Raw genomic sequence first — 24,513 nt, forward strand, 5'->3', positions numbered from 1 at the left:
TTGTGGCCATTTTATTTACTAACTTTGGTGCTGATACTTGGTGTGTGCTGGTTGGTTGATTGGTTGCTACTCTCGTTGCTTGGTGGCTTTATTAATTTAAAGTTGGGCCTCGGCTTTTCTCTAAATAGCATGATAGCTGAGTTGAGATGTGTGCATGTCAAGATAAATAGAGTAGTGAGGACGACTCTCTCCCCGAGCGTTGTTGTGGTAACTTTGTTAAACAATGCGTAAGTAGTTGACCATAATATCTAAATCTGATGAATAGGAAGTATAACCTTGAAAATCAATAAAAAACATGTCTAAAAATAGAATAAAAACTTCTGAATAACAGTTAAAAATGTCATTTCAAAAAAAAGTGAAGGATGACTAACATGAGTATATGATGTGGCAGCGTTACATGCATGAACTAATGCAAACATAATTGTAATTTATAAGTTAAATGCATGACTCGCTTATGTGGCAGATTTTGCATGGTTGGAGAGAAGACTTAAATGCATTGCTTAGTGAAATATTGAGGTGGACACTTCGCATGTTGAAAGAATTGTGACCAACTTCTTAAGAATATAAAATACTTTGTAAATCGGCATATTGTTTGCGTTCAGTAGAAAATCTGAATGCAAGGTTGGGAACCTCTCGTCCTGGTGACCATTAAAAAAAATCTTCTCTTACTTGCCACACTAACAAAATGGATACTCTCACAGTTATTAGAAAACACTAACTATATCATTGGATTCTAGAAGAGTGCCGAGATTATTCAACACTACTATACAACCACCAAACCCAAGTCATCTTGTGTTGTCGCCTCGAATTTCTAAGCCGGCTCGTCCATAGTTCATTGCCTTCAAAATGACGATCACAAGCCATATGCCTAATAGGTTTCCAGGCCTTACCCGGATCACTCAGCAAGGATAAAGCATAATCGTCACACGCGAGGTTCGTGAGACACGTCCGAGCGTCTCGTGGGGTCACCAAACTCTAAATGATAACATTGATGCCTCCCACATTGAAACAAACAAGATGAACAATTGTTCTTTCCATAAGTTGTTTGCAGACATGACCATGCTATGCTTTATCTTGTAATAACCATGTTGCCATGATTATTTATGGCAATGCTCTTTGTGTTAAGAGATTCACGAGGAAAACTTGTTCTTCCCATAGAATTTCTCATCAACTTCATACTGCTTTGGACATGCCATGTCATGGATGTTTCATTTTTTTCTTAGAAAAACACCTCATATATTAATTACTAAAAATATTCTTACAATCGTTTGTAACATAAGTCACCACGTATGATGGAATGCTACTCAAAATTATACCATCAGAATGAATATCAAAAGTAAATTTAGCAATCTCTTGAGCCCCCGTGGTTGCCCGTCGTTTAATTTTAATAAGATTAAAAGTGTGTAAGAGCTTAGTGATGCCAAGCGCTTCTTTCTTCAAATCAAGTTTCACCTAAGTATCTCCACTTCCAGGTCCAAGTCCTGCGATCGGATCTAGCAATCTGCCACACGATGTTCCTCTCCATAAGTATGGATATTGCGGGTGAATAAGTATGGATACCTTAATGGCATTACACATGCGACACTTGGACGGTTAGGATCCGTTAGGAACTGTTCATGGGAATCATGAGGTGATAGTACAATTACACTGCTCTAATGCGTCGCACCAAACCTACTTGCGCTGTGGGACTGTACATTTAGTGATAAACCGGTGATCTATATCGAGGGTTTTTAGGTCGATTCTTTGGGCAGGACATGTTCCTTGTCATGTTGCTCACTTTTCTCACGCGCGCACGAGTGTTGGTACGGTACGGTAAATTAACAATGGTCACGTCCAAGTGCCAAAAACTCAACCTCATGATACAAAATACAACTTCATTTTATCTGATTAATCATAGGGAAGGGAAACAAAAAAAAGTGGAAACAAAAGATTGGGACATCAATTGTACCAAGAAATATACAAACGGCGTTTAAAAATGCAGACAAGACAACATCACGATACTCAGTCGAGACGACTTTTAGTTTTAGTGGCGTGGTGGGCACCGGAAATCGGTGGGGCAGACCTTGCCGCAGTTGTTGAGGATGAGGCGGAGGTCGACGGGGAGGTGGAGGTTGAGGCCGAGCACATTGGCGTCGATGTTTGCGCAGAGGCAGAGCGCCGCGTCCAAGCCGACGAGCCCGTCCAGGAGCGAGCAGCAAGGCTCATGGCGCGGCACGTTCACCTTGAGCTTGAGCAGGCCCAGCACGTCCACGCACGCCTTCAGCTTCAGCCCGTCCTTGGGGCACGACCCCTCGTAGCCGCCGTGGGCGCTCGCCGAGGCTGCGATCACGAGCCCGACGGCCAGGAGGAGCAGCGCTCTGGGTGCCATGGCCATTTGCGACGGAGCGTGCAAGCTAGTGCGTGCGATCGAGCTGCGATTGTGCTTTGCAATGTGCGCTTGCTGTGTGTGAGTGAGTGTGTGCATGGCGAGTGGTATTTATGCATGACATGAGGCTGCTCACCTCCGATGGGAAAGCGGTGTGAGATGAGATGGTGCCGCGCATCGCATGTGGTTCCGAGCTGGCCCGTCAGGGATCATTGCCTCCCTCGATTTGGACTCGTATGCACATATGCATCCGTGACTCCTTCGAATGTGTTTATATTCCGACTGCATGTTACGTCCAGTTCATATATTTGTTTGCTTACTGGGTTAAGCATGTGGCATCGGTCGGCATGCAGTTAGTGGTGACTACGTAAATTTGGTGATCCAGGCAGACAGTTGGTTCAGAGGTCAGATCATGGTGACCAGGGGATCAATCTGACCAGGGCTTCAACCTAGCTACAAAGACAGAAATCAAATCACGGCCTGGTACCATATGTTAGCTGGTACCGAACTTCCATCTGTTGCTGTAGTTCTAGCTGTCGAAACACTCCAATGAGTCTCTCACAACGTTTAGTGCAGTAACTCCTTGCAGTTTCCATAAAAATATTTAGAAGGTGCATCCTCGACAATGTCAAAGAGAGGAGAAATGTGACCATCTTGCAAAAGACCCCTTTTATTATTCCTAACGCTTTGTTCGGTTTCATCGGATTTTAAGAGGATTGGAGGGGATTAAATCCCCAGCAAGTCAAAATCCACCTCAAACCCCTCCAATCCTCTCCAATCCCCTTGTGGTGGGGATTAACAGAACAAGCCCTAAAGAAGGGGCATATCATCTCATTCATATAGATAGCAGTCTGGCCGCCCAAGATTAGTTGCATCATGTGAGGCACGAATCAACATGAAAGCACTTGCACATGAGCACCCCACGCAGCAGGACCGACTAACCCGGTCATACGCTGCTTTGAAGTCAAGTTTTAGGAACACCGCTTTCTATTTCTGTATCTGACTTCATGAAGCCATAGGATCCCCTCATGATGTGACACCCTTCGATGAAAGCGGATTGACACATGCCAACTATGTGACTGCCCACATGATCTAACCTAAGGGCGGAGAGTTTTATGATGAGTTTGAAGATAACGTTGATGAGCGTAGTCGACCGGAAACTAGTGATGTAGTCGGCACCTTGAACTTTTGGGATCAAGGCCAAAACCGCAAAATTAAGACGTGGAATATCCACCTCCTTAAGGCAAAACCATTCGTCATTCAGAAAAGTAGGGATTTAATAAACCCCCGAATTCTTGAAGAAACACATTGCAGGCTTTGGTCCCATTTCTCATTTCATTGAGCTAAGAGCCGCATCAATTTCTTCGTCTGAGAAGGTGACAAAACAAGTCTCATGCTCATCACACTACTAGAAATCGTTTTAATACCTGCCCCTCATTAGTGACGTGCCCGGGACCGGGCATCAGTGATGAGCGTTAGCACTGACCAGCCACTTTCGAGGCGTCAAGGTCCTAAGGGCTTGTCTGAAGGGTTATCGCCGGCGAGCCTTAAATGGACCGGTTAGTGATGATGTGTTCAAGCCACCTTATGGTGCCCAAAGTGGATCGGTCGCCATCACCGATCGGCTACTAAAACTGCCTGCCAGTGTTGTTCATTCAAAAGGACTCTTCGGGTTTTTCGGCAGTCAATGTTATTGTGTACGCCGCCCGTTATAATCCGTGTCTACTGTCCTTCCCCATTCCAAACCCTCACATTGCACTACCAAGCCCCTCTTCATTTAGTTTTTATTGTCTTCAGTCGCGCTTTGATGATGCTCTCCCTTCTAGCGGCCCCCTCTCTTAACTCTCCCCTCCCTCCTGCCATTGATCCATGGCGACGGTGCTCTCTCCGACGCCCCCACGGCCACCCGGTGTGGCCACACTTGTTGGGAATCGTAGCAGAATTTTAAAATTTTCCTACGCTCACCAAGATCCATCTATGGATTATACTAGCAACGAGGGGAAAGGAGTGCATCTACATACCCTTGTAGATCGCGAGCGGAAGCGTTCCAATGAACGTGGATGACGGAGTCGTACTCGCCGTGATCCAAATCACCGATGACCGAGTGCCGAACGGATGGCACATCCGCGTTCAACACACGTACGGTGCAACGACGTCTCCTCCTTCTTGATCCAGCAAGGGGAAGGAGAGGTTGATGGAGATCCAGCAGCACGACGGCGTGGTGGTGGATGTAGCGGGTCTCGGCAGGGCTTCGCCGAGCTTCTGCGAGAGGGAGAGGTGTAGCAGGGGAGGAGGGAGGCGCCCAAGGCTGTAATAATACTGCCCTCCCTCCCCCCCCCCCCCTTTATATAGGCCCCCTGGGAGGGGGACGCCGGCCAGAACCCATCTGGATGGGGGGGCGGCGGCCAGGGGGGATACTTGCCCCCCAAGGCAAGTGGGGCGCCCCCCCCCCCACCCTAGGGTTTCTAACCCTAGGCGCAGGGGGAAGGCCCATGGGGGGCGCCCCAGCCCACTAAGGGCTGGTTGCCCTCCCACTTCAGCTCATGGGGCCCTCCGGGATAGGTGGCCCGACCCGGTGAACCCCCGGGACCCTTTCAGTGGTCCCGGTACAATACCGATAACCCCCGAAACTTTCCCGGTGGCCGAAACTTGACTTCCTATATATAATTCTTCACCTCCGGACCATTCCGGAACTCCTCGCGACGTCCGGGATCTCATCCGGGACTCCGAACAACTTTCGGGTTTCCGCATACTCATATCTCTACAACCCTAGCGTCACCGAACCTTAAGTGTGTAGACCCTACGGGTTCGGGAGACATGCAGACATGACCGAGACGCCTCTCCGGTCAATAACCAACAGCGGGATCTGGATACCCATGTTGGCTCCCACATGTTCCACGATGATCTCATCGGATGAACCACGATGTCGAGGATTCAATCAATCCCGTATACAATTCCCTTTGTCAATCGGTATGTTACTTGCCCGAGATTCGATCGTCGGTATCCCAATACCTTGTTCAATCTTGTTACCGGCAAGTCTCTTTACTCGTACCGCAATGCATGATCCCGTGACTAACGCCTTAGTCACATTGAGCTCATTATGATGATGCATTACCGAGTGGGCCCAGAGATACCTCTCCGTCACACGGAGTGACAAATCCCAGTCTCGATCCGTGCCAACCCAACAGACACTTTCGGAGATACCCGTAGTGCACCTTTATAGTTACCCAGTTACATTGTGACGTTTGGCACACCCGAAGCACTCCTACGGTATCCGGGAGTTGCACGATCTCATGGTCTAAGGAAAAGATACTTGACATTGGAAAAGCTCTAGCAAACGAAACTACACGATCTTTTATGCTATGCTTAGGATTGGGTCTTGTCCATCACATCATTCTCCTAATGATGTGATCCCGTTATCAATGACATCCAATCTCCATAGTCAGGAAACCGTGACTATCTGTTGATCAACGAGCTAGTTAACTAGAGGCTTACTAGGGACACGTTGCGGTCTATGTATTCACACATGTATTACGATTTCCGGATAATACAATTATAGCATGAACAATAGACAATTACCATGAACAAAGAAATATAATAATAACCATTTATTATTGCCTCTAGGGCATATTTCCAACAGTCTCCCACTTGCACTAGAGTCAATAATCTAGTTACATTGTGATGAATCGAACACCCATTGCGTCCTGGTGTTGATCATGTTTTGCCCTAGGGAGAGGTTTAGTCAACGGATCTGCTACATTCAGGTCCGTATGTACTTTACAAATATCTATGTCTCCATTTTGAACACTTTCACGAATGGAGTTGAAGCGACGCTTGATATGCCTGGTCTTCCTGTGAAACCTGGGCTCCTTCGCAAGGGCAATAGCTCCAGTGTTGTCACAAAAGAGAGTCATCGGGCCCGACGCATTGGGAATTACCCCTAGGTCGGTAATGAACTCCTTCATCCAGACTGCTTCCTGTGCTGCCTCCGAGGCTGCCATGTACTCCGCTCCATTCAAAATATACACGTATCCGGTTTGCGACTTCGAGTCATCCAGATCTTTGTCGAAGCTAGCGTCGACGTAACCCTTTACGATGAGCTCTTCGTCACCTCCATAAACGAGAAACATATCCTTAGTCCTCTTCAGGTACTTCAGGATATTCTTGACCGTTGTCCAGTGTTCCATGCCGGGATTACTTTGGTACCTTCCTACCAAACTTACGGCAAGGTTTACATCAGGTCTGGTACACAGCATGGCATACATAATAGACCCTATGGCCGAGGCATAGGGGATGACACTCATCTTTTCTCTATCTTCTGCCATGGTCGGGCATTGAGCAGTGCTCAATTGCACACCTTGCAATACAGGCAAGAACCCCTTCTTGGACTGATCCATATTGAACTTCTTCAATATCTTGTCAAGGTATGTACTCTGTGAAAGACCAATGAGGCGTCTTGATCTATCTCTATAGATCTTGATGCCTAATATATAAGCAGCTTCTCCAAGGTCCTTCATTGAAAAACACTTATTCAAATAGGCCTTTATACTTTCCAAGAATTCTATATCATTTCCCATCAATAGTATGTCATCCACATATAATATGAGAAATGCTACAGAGCTCCCACTCACTTTCTTGTAAACACAGGCTTCTCCATAAGTCTGTGTAAACCCAAACGCTTTGATCATCTCATCAAAGCGAATGTTCCAACTCCGAGATGCTTGCACCAGCCCATAGATTGAGCGCTGGAGCTTGCATACTTTGTTAGTATTCTTAGGATCGACAAAACCTTCCGGCTGCATCATATACAACTCTTCCTTAAGGAAGCCGTTAAGGAATGCCGTTTTGACGTCCATCTGCCATATCTCATAATCATAGTAAGCGGCAATTGCTAACATGATTCGGACGGACTTCAGCTTCGCTACGGGTGAGAAAGTCTCATCGTAGTCAACCCCTTGAACTTGTCGATAACCCTTAGCGACAAGTCGAGCTTTGTAGATGGTCACATTACCATCCGCGTCCGTCTTCTTCTTAAAGATCCATTTGTTTTCTATGGCTCGCCGATCATCGGGCAAGTCAGTCAAAGTCCATACTTCGTTTTCATACATGGATCCTATCTCGGATTTCATGGCTTCTAGCCATTTGTCGGAATCCGGGCCCGCCATCGCTTCTTCATAGTTCGAAGGTTCACCGTTGTCTAACAACATGATTTCCAGGACAGGGTTGTCGTACCACTCTGGTGCGGAACGTGTCCTTGTGGACCTACGAAGTTCAGTAGTAACTTGATCCGAAGCTTCATGATCATCATCATTAACTTCCTCCCCAGTCGGTGTAGGCACCACAGGAACATCTTCCCGCGCTGCGCTACTTTCCGGTTCGGAAGGGGTGACTATCACCTCATCAAGTTCCACTTTCCTCCCACTCAATTCTTTCGAGAGAAACTCCTTCTCCAGAAAGGACCCGTTCTTGGCAACGAAGATCTTGCCTTCGGATCTGAGGTAGAAGGTATACCCAATAGTTTCCTTGGGGTATCCTATGAAGACGCATTTCTCCGACTTGGGTTCGAGCTTTTCAGGTTGAAGTTTCTTGACATAAGCATCGCATCCCCAAACTTTTAGAAACGACAGCTTAGGTTTCTTCCCAAACCATAATTCATACGGTGTCGTCTCAACGGATTTCGACGGAGCCCTATTTAAAGTGAATGCGGCAGTCTCTAAAGCATAGCCCCAAAATGAGAGCGGTAAATCGGTAAGAGACATCATAGATCGCACCATATCCAATAGAGTGCGATTACGACGTTCGGACACACCGTTTCTCTGAGGTGTTCCAGGCGGCGTGAGCTGTGAAACTATTCCACATTTCCTTAAGTGCGAACCGAATTCGTGACTTAAATATTCTCCACCACGATCTGATCGTAAGAATTTTATTCTCTTGTCATGTTGATTCTCAACCTCACTCTGAAATTCCTTGAACTTTTCAAAGGTTTCAGACTTGTGTTTCATGAGGTAGACATACCCATATCTACTTAAGTCATCAGTGAGAGTGAGAACATAATGATATCCTCCGCGAGCCTCAACACTCATTGGACCGCACACATCGGTATGTATGATTTCCAATAAGTTGGTTGCTCGCTCCATTGTTCCGGAGAACGGAGTCTTGGTCATCTTACCCATAAGGCATGGTTCGCACGTGTCAAATGATTCATAATCAAGAGACTCCAAAAGTCCATCTGCATGGAGCTTCTTCATGCGCTTGACACCAATGTGACCAAGGCGGCAGTGCCACAAGTATGTGGGACTATCGTTATCAACTTTACATCTTTTGGTATTCACATTATGAATATGTGTAACATCACGTTCAAGATTCATCAAGAATAAACCATTAACCAGCGGGGCATGACCATAAAACATATCTCTCATATAAATAGAACAACCATTATTCTCGGATTTAAATGGGTAGCCATCTCGAATTAAACGAGATCCAGATACAATGTTCATGCTCAAAGCTGGCACTAAATAACAATTATTGAGGTTTAAAACTAATCCCGTAGGTAGATGCAGAGGTAGCGTGCCGACGGCGATCACATCGACCTTGGAACCATTCCCGACGCGCATCGTCACCTCGTCCTTCGCCAGTCTCCGTTTATTCCGTAGTTCCTGTTTTGAGTTACAAATATGAGCAACCGCACCGGTATCAAATACCCAGGAGCTACTACGAGTACTGGTAAGGTACACATCAATTACATGTATATCACATATACCTTTGGTGTTGCCGGCCTTCTTGTCCGCTAAGTATTTGGGGCAGTTCCGCTTCCAGTGACCACTTCCCTTGCAATAAAAGCACTCAGTCTCAGGCTTGGGTCCATTCTTCGACTTCTTCCCAGTAACTGGCTTACCGGGCGCGGCAACTCCCTTGCTGTCCTTCTTGAAGTTCTTCTTACCCTTGCCCTTCTTGAACTTAGTGGTTTTATTCACCATCAACACTTGATGTTCCTTTCTGATCTCCACCTCCGCTGATTTCAGCATTGAATATACCTCGGGAATGGTCTTTTCCATCCCCTGCATATTGAAGTTCATCACAAAGCTCTTGTAGCTTGGTGGAAGCGACTGAAGGATTCTGTCAATGACCGCGTCATCCGGGAGATTGACTCCCAGCTGAGACAAGCGGTTATGCAACCCAGACATTCTGAGTATGTGCTCACTAACAGAACTATTTTCCTCCATTTTACAGCTGAAGAACTTGTCGGAGACTTCATATCTCTCGACCCGGGCATGAGCTTGGAAAACCATTTTCAGCTCCTCGAACATCTCATATGCTCCATGTTTCTCAAAACGCTTTTGGAGACCCGGTTCTAAGCTGTAAAGCATGCCGCACTGAACGAGGGAGTAATCATCAGCACGCTGATGCCAAGCGTTCATAACGTCTTGGTTCTCTGGGATTGGTGCTTCACCTAGCGGTGCTTCTAAGACATAATCTTTCTTGGCTGCTATGAGGATGATCCTCAGGTTCCGGACCCAGTCCGTATAGTTGCTGCCATCATCTTTCAGCTTGATTTTCTCTAGGAACGCGTTGAAATTGAGGACAACGTGGGCCATTTGATCTACAAGACATAGTGTAAAGATTTTAGACTAAGTTCATGATAATTAAGTTCATCTAATCAAATTACTCAATGAACTCCCACTCAGATAGACATCCCTCTAGTCATCTAAGTGAAACATGATCCGAGTTAACTAGGCCGTGTCCGATCATCACGTGAGACAGACTAGTCAAGATCGGTGAACATCTCCATGTTGATCGTATCTTCTATACGACTCATGCTCGACCTTTCGGTCCTCCGTGTTCCGAGGCCATGTCTGTACATGCTAGGCTCGTCAAGTCAACCTAAGTGTATTGCGTGTGTTCCGAGGCCATGTCTGTACATGCTAGGCTCGTCAACACCCGTTGTATTCAAACGTTAGAATCTATCACACCCGATCATCACGTGGTGCTTCGAAACAACGAACCTTCGCAATGGTGCACAGTTAGGGGGAACACTTTTCTTGAAATTATCATAAGGGATCATCTTACTTACTACCATCGTTCTAAGCAAATAAGATGCAAAACATGATAAACATCACATGCAATCAAATAGTGACATGATATGGCCAATATCATTATGCTCCTTTGATCTCCATCTTCGGGGCACCATGATCATCTTCGTCACCGGCATGACACCATGATCTCCATCATCATGATCTCCATCATTGTGTCTTCATGAAGTCGTCACGCCAACGATTACTTCTACTTCTAAGGCTAACGCGTTTGGCAACAAAGTAAAGTAATTTACATGGTGTTATTCAATGACACGCAGGTCATACAAAATAATAAAGACAACTCCTATGGCTCCTGTCGGTTGTCATACTCATCGACATGCAAGTCGTGATTCCTATTACAAGAATATGATCAATCTCATACATCACATATATCATTCATCACATCTTCTGGCCATATCACATCACATAGCACTTGCTGCAAAAACAAGTTAGACGTCCTCTAATTGTTGTTGCAAGTTTTTTACGTGGCTTGTATAGGTTTCTAGCAAGAACGTTTCTTACCTACGTAAAACCACAACGTGATTTGCCAATTTCTATTTACCCTTCATAAGGACCCTTTTCATCGAATCCGTTCCGACTAAAGTAGGAGAGACAGACACCCGCTAGCCACCTTATGCAACTAGTGCATGTCAGTCGGTGGAACCTGTCTCACGTAAGCGTACGTGTAAGGTCGGTCCGGGCCGCTTCATCCCACAATACCGCCGAAACAAGATAAGACTAGTAGCGGCAAGAAGAATTGGCAACATCAACGCCCACAACTGCTTTGTGTTCTACTCGTGCATAGTAACTACGCATAGGCCTGGCTCATGATGCCACTGTTGGGAATCGTAGCAGAATTTTAAAATTTTCCTACGCTCACCAAGATCCATCTATGGAGTATACTAGCAACGAGGGGAAAGGAGTGCATCTACATACCCTTGTAGATCGCGAGCGGAAGCGTTCCAATGAACGTGGATGACGGAGTCGTACTCGCCGTGATCCAAATCACCGATGACCGAGTGCCGAACGGACGGCACCTCCGCGTTCAACACACGTACGGTGCAGCGACGTCTCCTCCTTCTTGATCCAGCAAGGGGAAGGAGAGGTTGATGGAGATCCAGCAGCACGACGGCGTGGTGGTGGATGTAGCGGGTCTCGGCAGGGCTTCGCCGAGCTTCTGTGAGAGGGAGAGGTGTAGCAGGGGAGGAGGGAGGCGCCCAAGGCTGTAATAATACTGCCCTCCCTCCCCCCCCCCCTTTATATAGGCCCTCTAGGAGGGGGGCGCCGGCCAGAACCCATCTGGATGGGGGGGGCGGCGGCCAGGGGGATACTTGCCCCCCAAGGCAAGTGGGGCGCCCCCCCCCACCCTAGGGTTTCTAACCCTAGGCGCAGGGGGAAGGCCCATGGGGGGCGCCCCAGCCCACTAAGGGCTGGTTGCCCTCCCACTTCAGCCCATGGGGCCCTCCGGGATAGGTGGCCCCACCCGTGGACCCCCGGGACCCTTCCGGTGGTCCCAGTACAATACCGATAACCCCCGAAACTTTCCCGGTGGCCGAAACTTGACTTCCTATATATAATTCTTCACCTCCGGACCATTCCGGAACTCCTCGCGACGTCCGGGATCTCATCCGGGACTCCGAACAACTTTCGGGTTTCCGCATACTCATATCTCTACAACCCTAGCGTCACCGAACCTTAAGTGTGTAGACCCTACGGGTTCGGGAGACATGCAGACATGACCGAGACGCCTCTCCGGTCAATAACCAACAGCGGGATCTGGATACCCATGTTGGCTCCCACATGTTCCACGATGATCTCATCGGATGAACCACGATGTCGAGGATTCAATCAATCCCGTATACAATTCCCTTTGTCAATCGGTATGTTACTTGCCCGAGATTCGATCGTCGGTATCCCAATACCTTGTTCAATCTTGTTACCGGCAAGTCTCTTTACTCGTACCGCAATGCATGACCCGTGACTAACGCCTTAGTCACATTGAGCTCATTATGATGATGCATTACCGAGTGGGCCCAGAGATACCTCTCCGTCACACGGAGTGACAAATCCCAGTCTCGATCCGTGCCAACCCAACAGACACTTTCGGAGATACCCGTAGTGCACCTTTATAGTCACCCAGTTACGTTGTGACGTTTGGCACACCCAAAGCACTCCTACGGTATCCGGGAGTTGCACGATCTCATGGTCTAAGGAAAAGATACTTGACATTGGAAAAGCTCTAGCAAACGAAACTACACGATCTTTTATGCTATGCTTAGGATTGGGTCTTGTCCATCACATCATTCTCCTAATGATGTGATCCCGTTATCAATGACATCCAATGTCCATAGTCAGGAAACTGTGACTATCTGTTGATCAACGAGCTAGTCAACTAGAGGCTTACTAGGGACACGTTGCGGTCTATGTATTCACACATGTATTACGATTTCCGGATAATACAATTATAGCATGAACAATAGAAAATTACCATGAACAAAGAAATATAATAATAACCATTTATTATTGCCTCTAGGGCATATTTCCAACAACACTGTCCCAACATGGCCGCTCCCACGCCATCCCGTGCGGCGCTCTCTCGCGTCGTGCGTCGTCTGGACAGTTGCGTGATACCGCTCCCGTACGACCGTCTCTATTGCCGTGCAGGATGACCTGCCGTGTGACACCGGGTCTCACGAGTTGTCGTGCGCGGTCGTAGACTCGTCCTCATGTAGTGGTGTTGTTGGTGTTGCTCTGCCCTGCAGTCGGGTCTCCCGCGTCATCGTATGGTCATAGACCCAACATGTATTGCCTTGTTTTTCGGTGGTGAGCTCCATTCCTTGTAATAATGTTGCAATTTGAGTTAAGCTATGCATGTTATGGATCATTGATAATCCCCGAGTGCAGGGAGTATTGTAGCACCTTCCAAAGTGAAGGTGCTAAGCATGGAGTGTCGAACTCAAAAAGTGCTAAAGGTAGGATACGTATTCTCTCAGGTCCTACCCGCCACTGACAAAACTCTACATGCACCAAATGTTGTTTTGTCTAAACCTTCTAGTAAAAATTATTTTGCAAGCTTTTAGAGAAAGCGAGTATGGAGCAGCAGTGGTAGGAATTGCGGAATTGTCTCTATGCATGTACGATACTAGATTTATAATTAAGCATTGTAGTTCTATATGTGAGAGAGGCCTATGCTAACATGCAACAAAATCCATTGATACCATTTAGTTATGATTGGAACTCTAGCTAGTAAGCATCCACAAATGCTAAAGATTCATTAAAGTAAAACCCAACCATAGTGTTAAGATCTATGGTCCTCTTTATTCCATATGCAACAATTCACAAACTCGGGATATGGTAATATCTGCCACTCCGACCATCCATCCTAAGGAAATCATCACATATTGCAAACCCTAAAGTGTGATCCGACATACTCATGCACTTATACATCGGGCACCAAAGGACAACAACAATATATAACATACAACTCAAATCAATCATCATAGATCACCAAATCACCATAGGACATGAAAAGGTGCTAGATAGATATGATATGAAGGATTTGGCACTAAGATATACTCTAAAAAGTGCGCATAAAAATCCACTCATCACTACTGCACATCCAAGTACAAAAGTTCTCGAGCAAGGATTCGATCCTTGGGTCGATTGCTTCCAAATCAATCTCAATCTTGGGGGCTACTAGATGGACGTTTTCCTTTTTACTATTATCTGCATGATTTTGTAGTATTCATCTATGCAAAATCTCTATGTGACTGTTTTCATGTTTATATGATCGATGCATTTTGAATTTCAAATCTGTTGAAACCAAATTACAAAGAGAGAAAGTTTGATTAGAATACTAGTTTTTTTATCATGATGAGAAAACTCGTGTGTTCTTCTTGTTGCTTCTTTATCTTCTTTCCTTGTAATTTCTCCCTCCTCTCTGTCCATTTACATCTGAGGTCTAGTGGCAATCCATGGTGGCGCCATCGTTGCATGGGGATCTGTGCGGCAGCTGGAAGGAAAGGCATGATAGGAAAGGAATGGAAGGGAAGAAAGTGAGCATAGGGATATGTGCGTCGGCTGAAGACCATGTGTGTTTTGGTACGATCAGGTAACCTAGTTAACAGGTTCATCCAGTTTGTTGGGCTTCTTATCTTTTTGCACATAATCGATCGAACCCACAAACTGTTTGGTTGGGCTGTCAGAATTCGAGCCAATTGATTCAGTTTGTAGAGAATTTACAGTGGGCCTTCTAATCCGAAATCAACGGTAGATGACAAAGCTACTGACCGAAAACTCATTTTTAGTCAACTCGCCTGTAGTCAATCACTATTTATACCAAACAATTTTACTTGTTTATAGTTTATTCTACAAGTAAATCTTAACTAGTACATTATTGATCATTTATCAACATACAATTTTAGTTAGTATTTTCTCTTATCTAACAACTCTTACCATATATATAATTGTGTTTATGAATATAAAAATGCATTGTTTATCGTTATACAATTACAATATGTAACATTGTAAATATAGTGGTGTTTTAGTACAAGGAAATTGCTTTATTTTTAAAAATTTGGTATGGGGAACATCTAAAAGAATCTTTTGGGAGTATATGGTTCTAGTCTAAATGTAAGGGGGGAAAAGTCAGAAACATACACGTTTGTTTCTAGAAAACACAATACAACCGCGGACATTCACATACAAATACTAATTAGTACCACTTTCATGTATAATGTGTTTATGTGTGTCGAGTATTTATAGAAGTTTTGTTACGGGGTTCTACAATGCTTGAGGCTGGCGGATATACTCATTGTGGTTTGTCGAATATTAGTACCCAAGTTAGTTGTACCTAAAAGGATTGATATCTTCTCTTCCCCAACCACACTCACTCCTCCTGGTTTTTTAGTTAACATGTTATCTCCTGTTCTTAGGGTCAAGCCGAGAGTGTTTTTCTACTCCCAGGGACATTGAACCCATGATCGAAAACATAGAAAATAAAATAAAATAAAAGTCTGGAACTTTGTGGCTTTGATTATGAGCGAAATGTTTTAGGTGCTTGCAAAATGTGGTGACCAAATGACATTCGAAGAGCTCTGTGCTTAAACTTGACAAGGAAAATCACTTTAGTACCAAAACTTGCGGCATACATTGAACTGGTGCCACAACTTGGCTGGTCGTGCAAATATGATGCAAAACTCGTTCGTATACGCATGATGAAGCGTGACAATGTGGCGTGGGGGCCCATTGTCATTGACCGGGCAGTGTAGACCAGCCGTGTGGCGTGTTGTTTTTCCAAAAAAAAACTCAAATTTATTTTTTCGCGTAAAAAACATGATAGGTGCGGGAGCCATTGTCAGCAAAAGAGCACAAATTATGTTAGAATGAAAATATTGCGTGGACAAGGAATCAAATAGCCACCGCCAGCTAACCGAACCGCGTAGCTAACCAATACACAGGAATACACTTCATGTCCTACAAGGATACTCTGTCATTATATTGTTGCTTTTAACAACATAAATTAAGAATTTTAATTCCAACAAAAAGATGTGGACATGAGGGTTAGAACACGGGACCCGCGGGACACAGTCTGACGGGCATGCCACCCCAACAAAGGCAGGCATTTTTCTTTGCATACGGTTGTTACATTGTATTTCTACAACCGACCGTGATCATGGGCGAAAAATGGACTGCAGTTGGTGCGGCCTATTCAACATGTGTTTTGTTTTTCTTTTCATTTTTAAAATTGTAAAAAAAATATGTGAATCCTAGTTATAAATAATATACATATAATTGTACATGCATATTCCTTTGAGGATCTGTAGGTGACACATTTAGCTCATATATTTGTCACATACATATATTTGTATTTATTTAATTTATTTTTTAACACACACAAACTTTATCAAACACAAAAACTTGTAATGCAACATTAAAAAAATTCAAGCATGAAATCTTTTATATACTACTGAATATTTTATTTACAAACTTGTGAATGTTTGAACTTGTAAGTAAATTTATTTACATATATATTATAAAATTAATTTAATATTTCTATTTAATATGCAAACACTTTTCAAAATTATACAAACATTTGTATAATTCGTAATTTAATTTTATGGATTCTTCGAAATTAATAGGCAGGCATTTTTTCGAACTAGATGGGCATCTTTTTGTGTAATTTATTTTATGTATAAGTATATTATTTATAATTAGGATTTACATATTTTTCAAAAATTCTAAAAATGAAAAAAAAACACAGTGTGTTTTAGCTCATGTGACAAAAAGGATAACAATCGCAGTAGAGACCAAATGAATGTCGATGCAGTGACCGGATGGTCTTAAGTTTTGCCCCAAGTCGAAGGAACAAACCGCGCGGCAACATTTTTTCTGAATTAGTAAAATTATTAATTTATGTTGTTTAAGCAAAAGATATAAGATATGTGTATCCACCAAACCGTCAAATGTTGTAGGGATTGGGTGGCTAGCCGAGCGAGTGGATGGTCCAAATGGCCGTGTCTTCGTCTTAATTTATGTTATTTTTTCATCTCAATATAAAATTTGTGCTACAGCTGGGTTTCGCAACCGTCAGGGGCTTTCTTGTGCAAAGAAATAAAATTCCGAGGTTGTTTTTGCAAAAATAACACCCCACACACCTACTCTACACGGGGAGGTCACTAACAATGGGCCCCACGCCACGTTGTCACAGCTCGTTGGCGCCGCATGCGTATGCAAACGAGTTTTGCACCGTATTTGCACGTCCTAATCAAGTTGTGGCACCAGTTCAATGTATGCCGCAAGTTTTGGCACTAAAGTGACTTTTCTTGCCAAGTTTAAGCATTGGTGGTGTAATTGACTCAAAAAATAATCGTGCTCAAACGTATGTTCAATGTTTGAGCGGAATTTGTATTTCGTTTGTATGGAGATCATTTGATGTTATTTGGTCATCAAACTTTGCAAGCACCTACATCATTTGTTCATAATCAATGCCACAAAGTTTCATATTTTTGATTTTATTTTGCTATTTGTTTTGATTTTATTGTTCATCATGGGCTGCAATGAACTCAACTTGATCACCTGACAGGAGAATCTGTTGGAACAGTATCCTCCATTGTACTGTGAGACATCTAAAACAACTTTACTAGCTCCCTCCGCAGCAAAAAATACACGAGACTTCAGACACCACATGACATGGAGTGAGATTTCATGAGAACGTAGCAGTGAGCACTTGCGTTGGACTTGAAAGCACAGGATGCATAGTATTCCAAATATGTTGCTTTTGTGATAGGTAGGTAGTTCACGTTGTTGTTTTTGTAATCATGATGAAACAATACAACATTTATTCCTTAAATGCCCACTTGCCAAGTTGCTTTGGAGAACGATCCATATAGCCTTCAACATTAATCCTTCAGTGAACATTGAGTCGTTGTTTGGAACATGGTTAACTGGGGTTGAACATAGTACTGCGACTCGTATTCGGATTAAAATATGTGCGCTTCTGTGGGCTATATGGAACTGTAGGAATGATTTGATTTTTAACAGACAACACACTTTAACTTTCTTGCAGGTCATCTTCAAAGCTACCGCATGGATCCGTACGTGGTCCTTACTCACCCGGGAGCCTTTGGTTACTGGGTGCAACCAGTGGGAGATGGTAGCACGGGCTATATTCAACCGGTTCGGATGGCGGTCGCATAATAGGATAGGAGTTTAGGAAGTTTATCCTTCTTTCTGTCGTTCCAGTTGTCATTGCCAACATGTACTTTTCTTTTTTTTGAGTTTCGCTCCGCTTGTGAGCTATAATACTTTGATGACTTTGTGCTACTTTGTGGATTGTTTGATAAGATGGTTGCATGCATCGTCATGATGCAGAGGCTGGGGGCACGCCTCCATTTCAAAAAAAAAATGCAAATCTGTTGAGCATGGATGACGAATTCGAGATGCATGGACTTGTCCTTATTGGGGTCACAATTCGATTGGACCATGCTTGCGTATACAACGCACAGCCGTACTGTTAGCACTTCAGAGAACATATACTTCTGCTGATACATAACATCGCATCATTGAGCAGGATCAACATGCATGAAGATCGAGCTAAACTATACCCAATATATTCGACTCTCTTCTCTCTTTTTTCCCGCAAAAATAAAATACACTGGACTTTCTCTGTCCAAGGGGTACTTGATGTCTTGGCAAGTATGGGAGTGATCTTTACAAAGGGAGTAACTCACAGGAGTTCAATTCGACTCCGGGCCTGAATTTTTCGTTCATTGCATATCGAGACCTCTTTTTTTTAGGTTAAATTATAAGAGGACATTGGGTCGCATGCATTACAATTATACTGAACATGTTCAGTGATATGCGCCGGAGTGAAGTTCAGCCAAACTCCAGTCGTACCCTGCACTCGCGCACATGAAGGTTGTAATAGACAGATGAATGCTTCTTTCAATAGGTACGTAATAGATACAAGAAGAACACAAGAGCGGTGACATTCTAGCCATTGGTTGAGCAATTCGCACATGATTGAAACAACAATCTGTTTCGTCAGTTGAACCAATAGGCAGCAGGTCATGTACTTTCTCGATGACTACCGGTTTTTGGCATATCGATATTCAAGAATCAAGATACTGACTGGACCCGGCAAAAGTTGCAGCCTGAACCACCGGTTCCTTGGCAGGAGGAGCAAGAGGGGATGGGCTGAAGCTAGGCTAGAGGAGGAAGAGCTTCTGTAGCGGCAGATCCGACCCAAAAAAAAATAGTAGACCAGGTTCAGACTTGCTCATATCACCTGATGAATCAGGTGCAGATCCGACGACCCAAGTTGTCAGCGAGCGTTTCATCACTACAAGGTCTGTTTTTTGGGTGGGGTGAGAGAGGCTCGAACTCTCGACCTCAGGATCACTCGCATTGTTTCAGCTATGAGACCTACGCGCTAGCCAACTGCGCCACCACCCCATTTGTTGTGTCGGTAGCGAAACAAACGTCCTTGTTAAAAAGCAGCGGGGCGATGCAAAGCATGGATGGCCGCGGTGGCGCTGCGGCGGCACGCCCTTGGCCACCACCGGAGCCAGAGCAAGACGCCTTCTTGCTGTACCTCACCCTCGGCCTCTCGTCCCTGGCCATTCTCAGCCGAGGCAACCCTGCAGCGTCCGGGTTTTAGTTAGCAACTTAACATGACATGCATCTCTTTCCCATGGATGACGAGCTTGCTTACCTACTAGAGCCGGCGACGGTCCGGCGGCGAAGACGACGGCGGTGGCCCCTGATCATTGCCATTGCTGAATTCTGAAAAACACAGTACATCCTATGGGGAAGAATAAGATGCAGCACAGCAGCGGAGCAGGTGACAGTAGGAGGGCCGATTACTTGTGGGTGTCCATCCAGGCAGAGGCACTCCGTGCTTGATGATGGAGAACGCGGCGAGGTGGTGCCATCAATCGTATCTCTCTGCAGAAGAAGATGGCTTCTTACCAGCTGGTGCCTCTTTCTTTTTTCTGTACACGTCCAGGAAACAAAAGAGTGAGCTTAATTTCGCTTCAGAAGTAGTAGAGCACAACTGATTGTTCAAGCCACAATAGCATCAGAGTTATTCTGTTCAAACCGGATGCCCCAGAAATAACTTAACATGGAAATGATGAAAACACTCAAATCAATACCCAGACGGACCACATCGATTCAGCACTAAAAGAGCGTACGTATACTCAGAAGTTAATATCATACAGTGCATTTACAGTTAATCTTTTTCTTCTCTTTGTTGCCACGCTAGCTAACCAAATAATATTTGAGAATGCTAATTGTATCACTGGATTCTAAAAGAGCGCAGAGACTGTTCAGCAATACTATTCAGCCATCTAGTGCTTTATACTCCCCCTGTCCCTAAATATAAGACGTTTTTGCAGTTCAATTGAACTGCAAAAACGTCGAATTGAACTACAAAAACGTCTTGTATTTAGGGACAGAGGTAGTAGTTGTCTAACAACAAATAAGCTATTCATTCATCTGAAGGTTCATAGCTATGCGTTGATACTCCCATTTTCAATATCAACATTCCCATCCGAAGAACCAGAATAATGATAACCCAAGAATATCTTAGCCCATTTCAAACAGAAAAGTGCCCGGACTGTACCAACTTCCAAGCTGCCATGCATCCAACTATCCAAGTGCTTCATACCAATTCTCAGACCATTAAAAATCAATAACCCGACGCTGTGTTAGCTCAAGAAGAATTCCGTAGCATGATCAAGATATTCTAGGCAACTGAACCAAATATTTCCGCGACAAGTAATTCCGAACGGAGGGAGTATATGGAGAAGGCCAAAAAAATGGAAGAAAAAGAAGACCATGGTTCAGACATGCTCGGTTTCACCTGAGCAATCAGATGTACCATGTGGCGACCCAAGTTGCCATCGAGCGTTTCATCACTACGATGGTCTCTTTTTTTTTGTGGGTGGGGTAATAGAGGCTCGAACTCTCGACCTCAGGATCACTCGCATGTTTGCTATGAGACCTACGCGCTAGCCAACTGCGCCACCACTCCACTTGTTGTCTTGGAAGCGAAACAAACGCCCTTGTTAAAAAGCAGCAGGACCATTGCAAACCATAAAGAACAGTACAACCAAAGCTCTTTAGTTTTACATGAACAAGATCATTACATCTGTGAGGGAACAGTAGGCAGGAAAACAAGCATTGCAGGAGATTCAGGAGCCTCAAGTGTGGATGTTGGGCTCAGGACCCATCCGGTCACGTCCTGGTCTTCAGTGGAGAGGAATAGCGAAGGCTCAGCTCTCCCCAATCCTGCTTGGTTCCCTCAGCAGCCGCTGGATGTGATTCAGAGAGCATCCATCTTCTCCAGCATGTAACAAGAGGCGCCTGTTCTTGATCGAGTTTAAAAGTAGAGACCAAATCTGTTTCAAAGCCAACCAAGCGGCACCATTAAAAACCAAAGGGCAGCTGCAGCAGCAGTGTTCTGAACATCAAGCTTTTTGCCAGCTATCCAATATGATGAGGTAGAAGCAAACGAAAGGTCAAAATGCATCTCAAAGAGTGATCTAATTTCAGCCCAAATCATTTGAGCCACTATGCAATCAAAAAATAGGCGCTGCACCCTTTATTGTTCAGAACAGAAACATAGTTTAGAGGTGTGTTCATATTTCTTTTCTGCAAATTGTCTCTAGTCATAATCTTATTGTAAGAGGCAAGCCACAGTATTGCAATCTGGCTGCCTGCACGATGATCATGTCGCGCAGATGAGTTTATTTTTCACTGTTAAAGCTGGCTTCAGGTCCTTTTTTACTCTGTACATGTCCAGAAAACAAAGCATGAGCTTCAGATGTTAATCCCAACCAAATAGTGCAGCGGAATTAATCCCGAAGCATGTTTTTATTCTCTTCTCTTTCTTGGCAAGTTAGGAAATAGATGCGTCTCCCAGCAATCGAACAATAAATTCATCATAGTGGATTCTTAAAGATGAACTAAAAAAAGTGCCCAGACTGTTCCAACTTCCAAGCTACTGTACCATTCCTCCATCAATCCAAGTGAGAACCCGAAGCTGGTAGTTCAAGAAGACCTCTGTAGCATGGTCAAGATATTTTAGGCAATGTATCATGCGAAATTCCAATCTTTTGTGAGTCTGAACATCGGTGCTTGGGCAGGAGGAGCAGGGGTAGTTCAAGAAGACCTCTGTAGCATGATCAAGATATTTTTGGCAATGTATCATGCGAAATTCCAATCTTTGTGAGCCTGAGCATCGGTGCTTGGGCAGGAGGAACAGGGAGTGAGAGAGAGGAAGGTGCAGCAATGGAGGAGATTACTTATTGTGCAGAACCAAAAATTTAAAAGGCCAAATTATTGTAAGAGGCAAGCAACACTATTGCCTTAGGTCGGGAGTTCGAGCCGCGAAGATGAGTTTATATTTTCACTGTCAAAGCTGGCTTCAGGTGCCTTGAGGTACATGTCCAGAAAACAAAGCATGAGCTTCAGATGTTAATCCCAACCAAATAGTGCAGCGGAATTAATCCCGAAGCATTTTTTTTTAGTCTCTTCTCTTTCTTGGCAAGTTAGGAAATAGATGCGTCTCCCAGCAATCGAACAATAAACTCATCATAGCGGATTCTTAAATATGAACTCCAAAAGTGACCAGACTGTTCCAATCTTTTGTGAGCCTGAACATCGGTGCTTGGGCAGGAGAAGGGAGTGAGAGAGAGGAAGGCGCAGCAGTGGAGGAGATTACTTATTGTGCAGAACCAAAAATTAAAAAGGATGAGACCAGGTTCAGAGTTGCTCTAGAGTCAATCTGATGATTCTGATGTACATGTGTCGACCCAAGTGGCCACTGAGCGTTTCATCACAACGATGGTCTTTTTGTCTGCGGGGTGAGAGAGGTTCGAGCTCTCAACCTCAGGATCACTCGCATTTATTTTAGCTACGAGGCCTACGCGCTAGCCAACTGTGCCACCACCCATTTGTTATGTTATAAGAGCGAAACAAACGTCCTTGTTGAGAAAGAGGACCATTGGGCGTTCCAAATCGTAGACGTAGATGGCACATTACTTACGGTTCCTGTTTCTGATTATCTATACTGGCAATATAGTTTGAAGGCGTGTTCGTTCCTCAACATACTGCCAACTTGTAGTTGTATGCATGTATTCAATGCTACACGGCGAAAATTCAATGATGCTTGTGTATTGCCAATTTCCATTCAGTTAAGCTCCCTTATCAACAGCCGGATGAGATTTAAGACAACTTATATTGATTATTAGAACCCCAGGTTTGTAACAGCTAGACGACATAGATTCATACAGCTCAACTTGCTTTGTACCGACGACGAGATCCGCGGTACAACAACAAACCCATAATGTATGCAGCTGTTTAACACTGCCATAGTATATAGCTAGCTTCAGTTCATCCATGCTTGATAGATGCAGGCAGGCAGGCAGAAGAAGAAGATGGTGGTGGTGTCGAGGCTGCAGAGCATGATGCCGCCGCCACCTGACCGGTCGTCGTCGTCGTCGAAGGTGGTGGAGTAGACGGCGTAGAAGCACAAGACGAGGCCCAAGACAAGCAGCAGGGCCCACCCCAGCAGGTCGTTGCTCTGCCCGGCGCGCTCGCCCGACATCCCCTCGTCTACCAGCGCCAGAGCCGAGGCCAGCATCGGGGCTGCTGACGCCATGCCGCTCGCCTTGGAGAGCAGCGGCGCGCCCTTGGCCACCATCGGAGCCAGAGCCGAAGACGCCTTCTTGCTGACCCTGCACCTCAGCCCCTCGGCCCTGGCAAGTCTCAGCCGAGGCAGCCCTGCATCGTCCGTCCCACTGTTAGCTAGCAACTTGTTAACATGTTGGCTGGCATTTTTTCCGGATGATGCGCTTGCTTACCTAGAGCCGGCGACGGTCTGGCGGCGAAGACGACGATGGAGGTGGCCGCCATTGCCGGTAGATGTGTGCTCCGCGGGAGATGCAGAGGAGAGCCAACTTGTGAGTATGCAGTACGCAGAAGGCAGAGCCACCCCGGCCAGTATATATACCGCATCATCATTCATCATGGGCCGTCCAATGGGGCTACTGATTGGCACCTTTGGCACCACAGATTTCTTGTTGGAAAAGTCGCCGGTGCGAGGTTAGTTAGGCTCGCTCAGACATTCAGAACCAACTTGAGTCGTGGCGGAAGCAAGCAGGCGTCCAACTTGAGTTTCTCCAATGAATGAAAGCGAGCTGCAGGCCTCACAAGCATCAGAAGTTTAGAAGAGGGTAGGGTTGCACTAGGCAACAAGAGGGCCGTGCGGAAAGATGGATGGACTTGTGTGCGTTTTTAGCTGCTCCGGTGGCGCACAGGTAACACATGCTTCGCCTTGGATTTATACCTGATCAGAGAAAACGGACAAGAACGAGTCCAGGAAATGCTTTGGCACATGCCGATCCTTGGCGCCAGGAGCGGTGAGCACCGGTGATGGGGAACGCGACGTGCTGAGGCTGTGCACTGTGCTGCCAATCATCAGCCTCGATCTCAATCTGGTTCAAGTTTTTCACCGGAGTGGTGGGCACCGACGATGGGCTTTCGTAGCTGATGGAGAACGCGGTGACC

The 24,513-nt window shown here is 45.2% G+C and overlaps 2 protein-coding genes and 1 non-coding gene across 3 annotated transcripts; all 3 read right to left on the reverse strand.

The window, feature by feature from the left end:
* Positions 1-1,857: 1,857 nt before the first annotated feature.
* LOC123172627 (cortical cell-delineating protein) lies at positions 1,858-2,432 on the reverse strand. The gene has a single exon (XM_044589582.1). The coding sequence runs from the start codon at positions 2,372-2,374 to the stop codon at positions 2,024-2,026; it is 351 nt and encodes a 116-aa protein (XP_044445517.1). The 5' UTR covers positions 2,375-2,432; the 3' UTR covers positions 1,858-2,023.
* A 16,868-nt stretch (positions 2,433-19,300) lies between these two features.
* Positions 19,301-19,392, reverse strand: TRNAM-CAU (transfer RNA methionine (anticodon CAU)). The gene is given in 2 exon segments: positions 19,301-19,336; positions 19,355-19,392. It is a non-coding gene; the product is annotated as a tRNA-Met (tRNA).
* Positions 19,393-23,102: 3,710 nt separating this feature from the next.
* LOC123172639 (photosystem II reaction center W protein, chloroplastic) lies at positions 23,103-23,926 on the reverse strand. Its single transcript, XM_044589589.1, has 2 exons — positions 23,808-23,926; positions 23,103-23,727 (listed from the first exon to the last, which is right to left on the reverse strand). The coding sequence occupies exons 1-2, from the start codon at positions 23,857-23,859 to the stop codon at positions 23,333-23,335; spliced, it is 447 nt and encodes a 148-aa protein (XP_044445524.1). The 5' UTR covers positions 23,860-23,926; the 3' UTR covers positions 23,103-23,332.
* Positions 23,927-24,513: the final 587 nt, after the last annotated feature.

This window comes from Triticum aestivum, chromosome 1D (genome assembly GCF_018294505.1).
Source record: "Triticum aestivum cultivar Chinese Spring chromosome 1D, IWGSC CS RefSeq v2.1, whole genome shotgun sequence".
Taxonomy (NCBI): Eukaryota; Viridiplantae; Streptophyta; class Magnoliopsida; order Poales; family Poaceae; genus Triticum; species Triticum aestivum.

Excerpts from the sequence above, each read along its gene's own strand:
- LOC123172627 (XM_044589582.1), bottom strand. The coding sequence starts at position 2,374 with ATGGCCATGGCACCCAGAGCGCTGCTCCTCCTGGCCGTCGGGCTCGTG.
- LOC123172639 (XM_044589589.1), bottom strand. The coding sequence starts at position 23,859 with ATGGCGGCCACCTCCATCGTCGTCTTCGCCGCCAGACCGTCGCCGGCT. Across the intron at positions 23,728-23,807 it reads CAGACCGTCGCCGGCTCTAG|GGCTGCCTCGGCTGAGACTT; the intron begins GTAAGCAAGCGC and ends CGGACGATGCAG.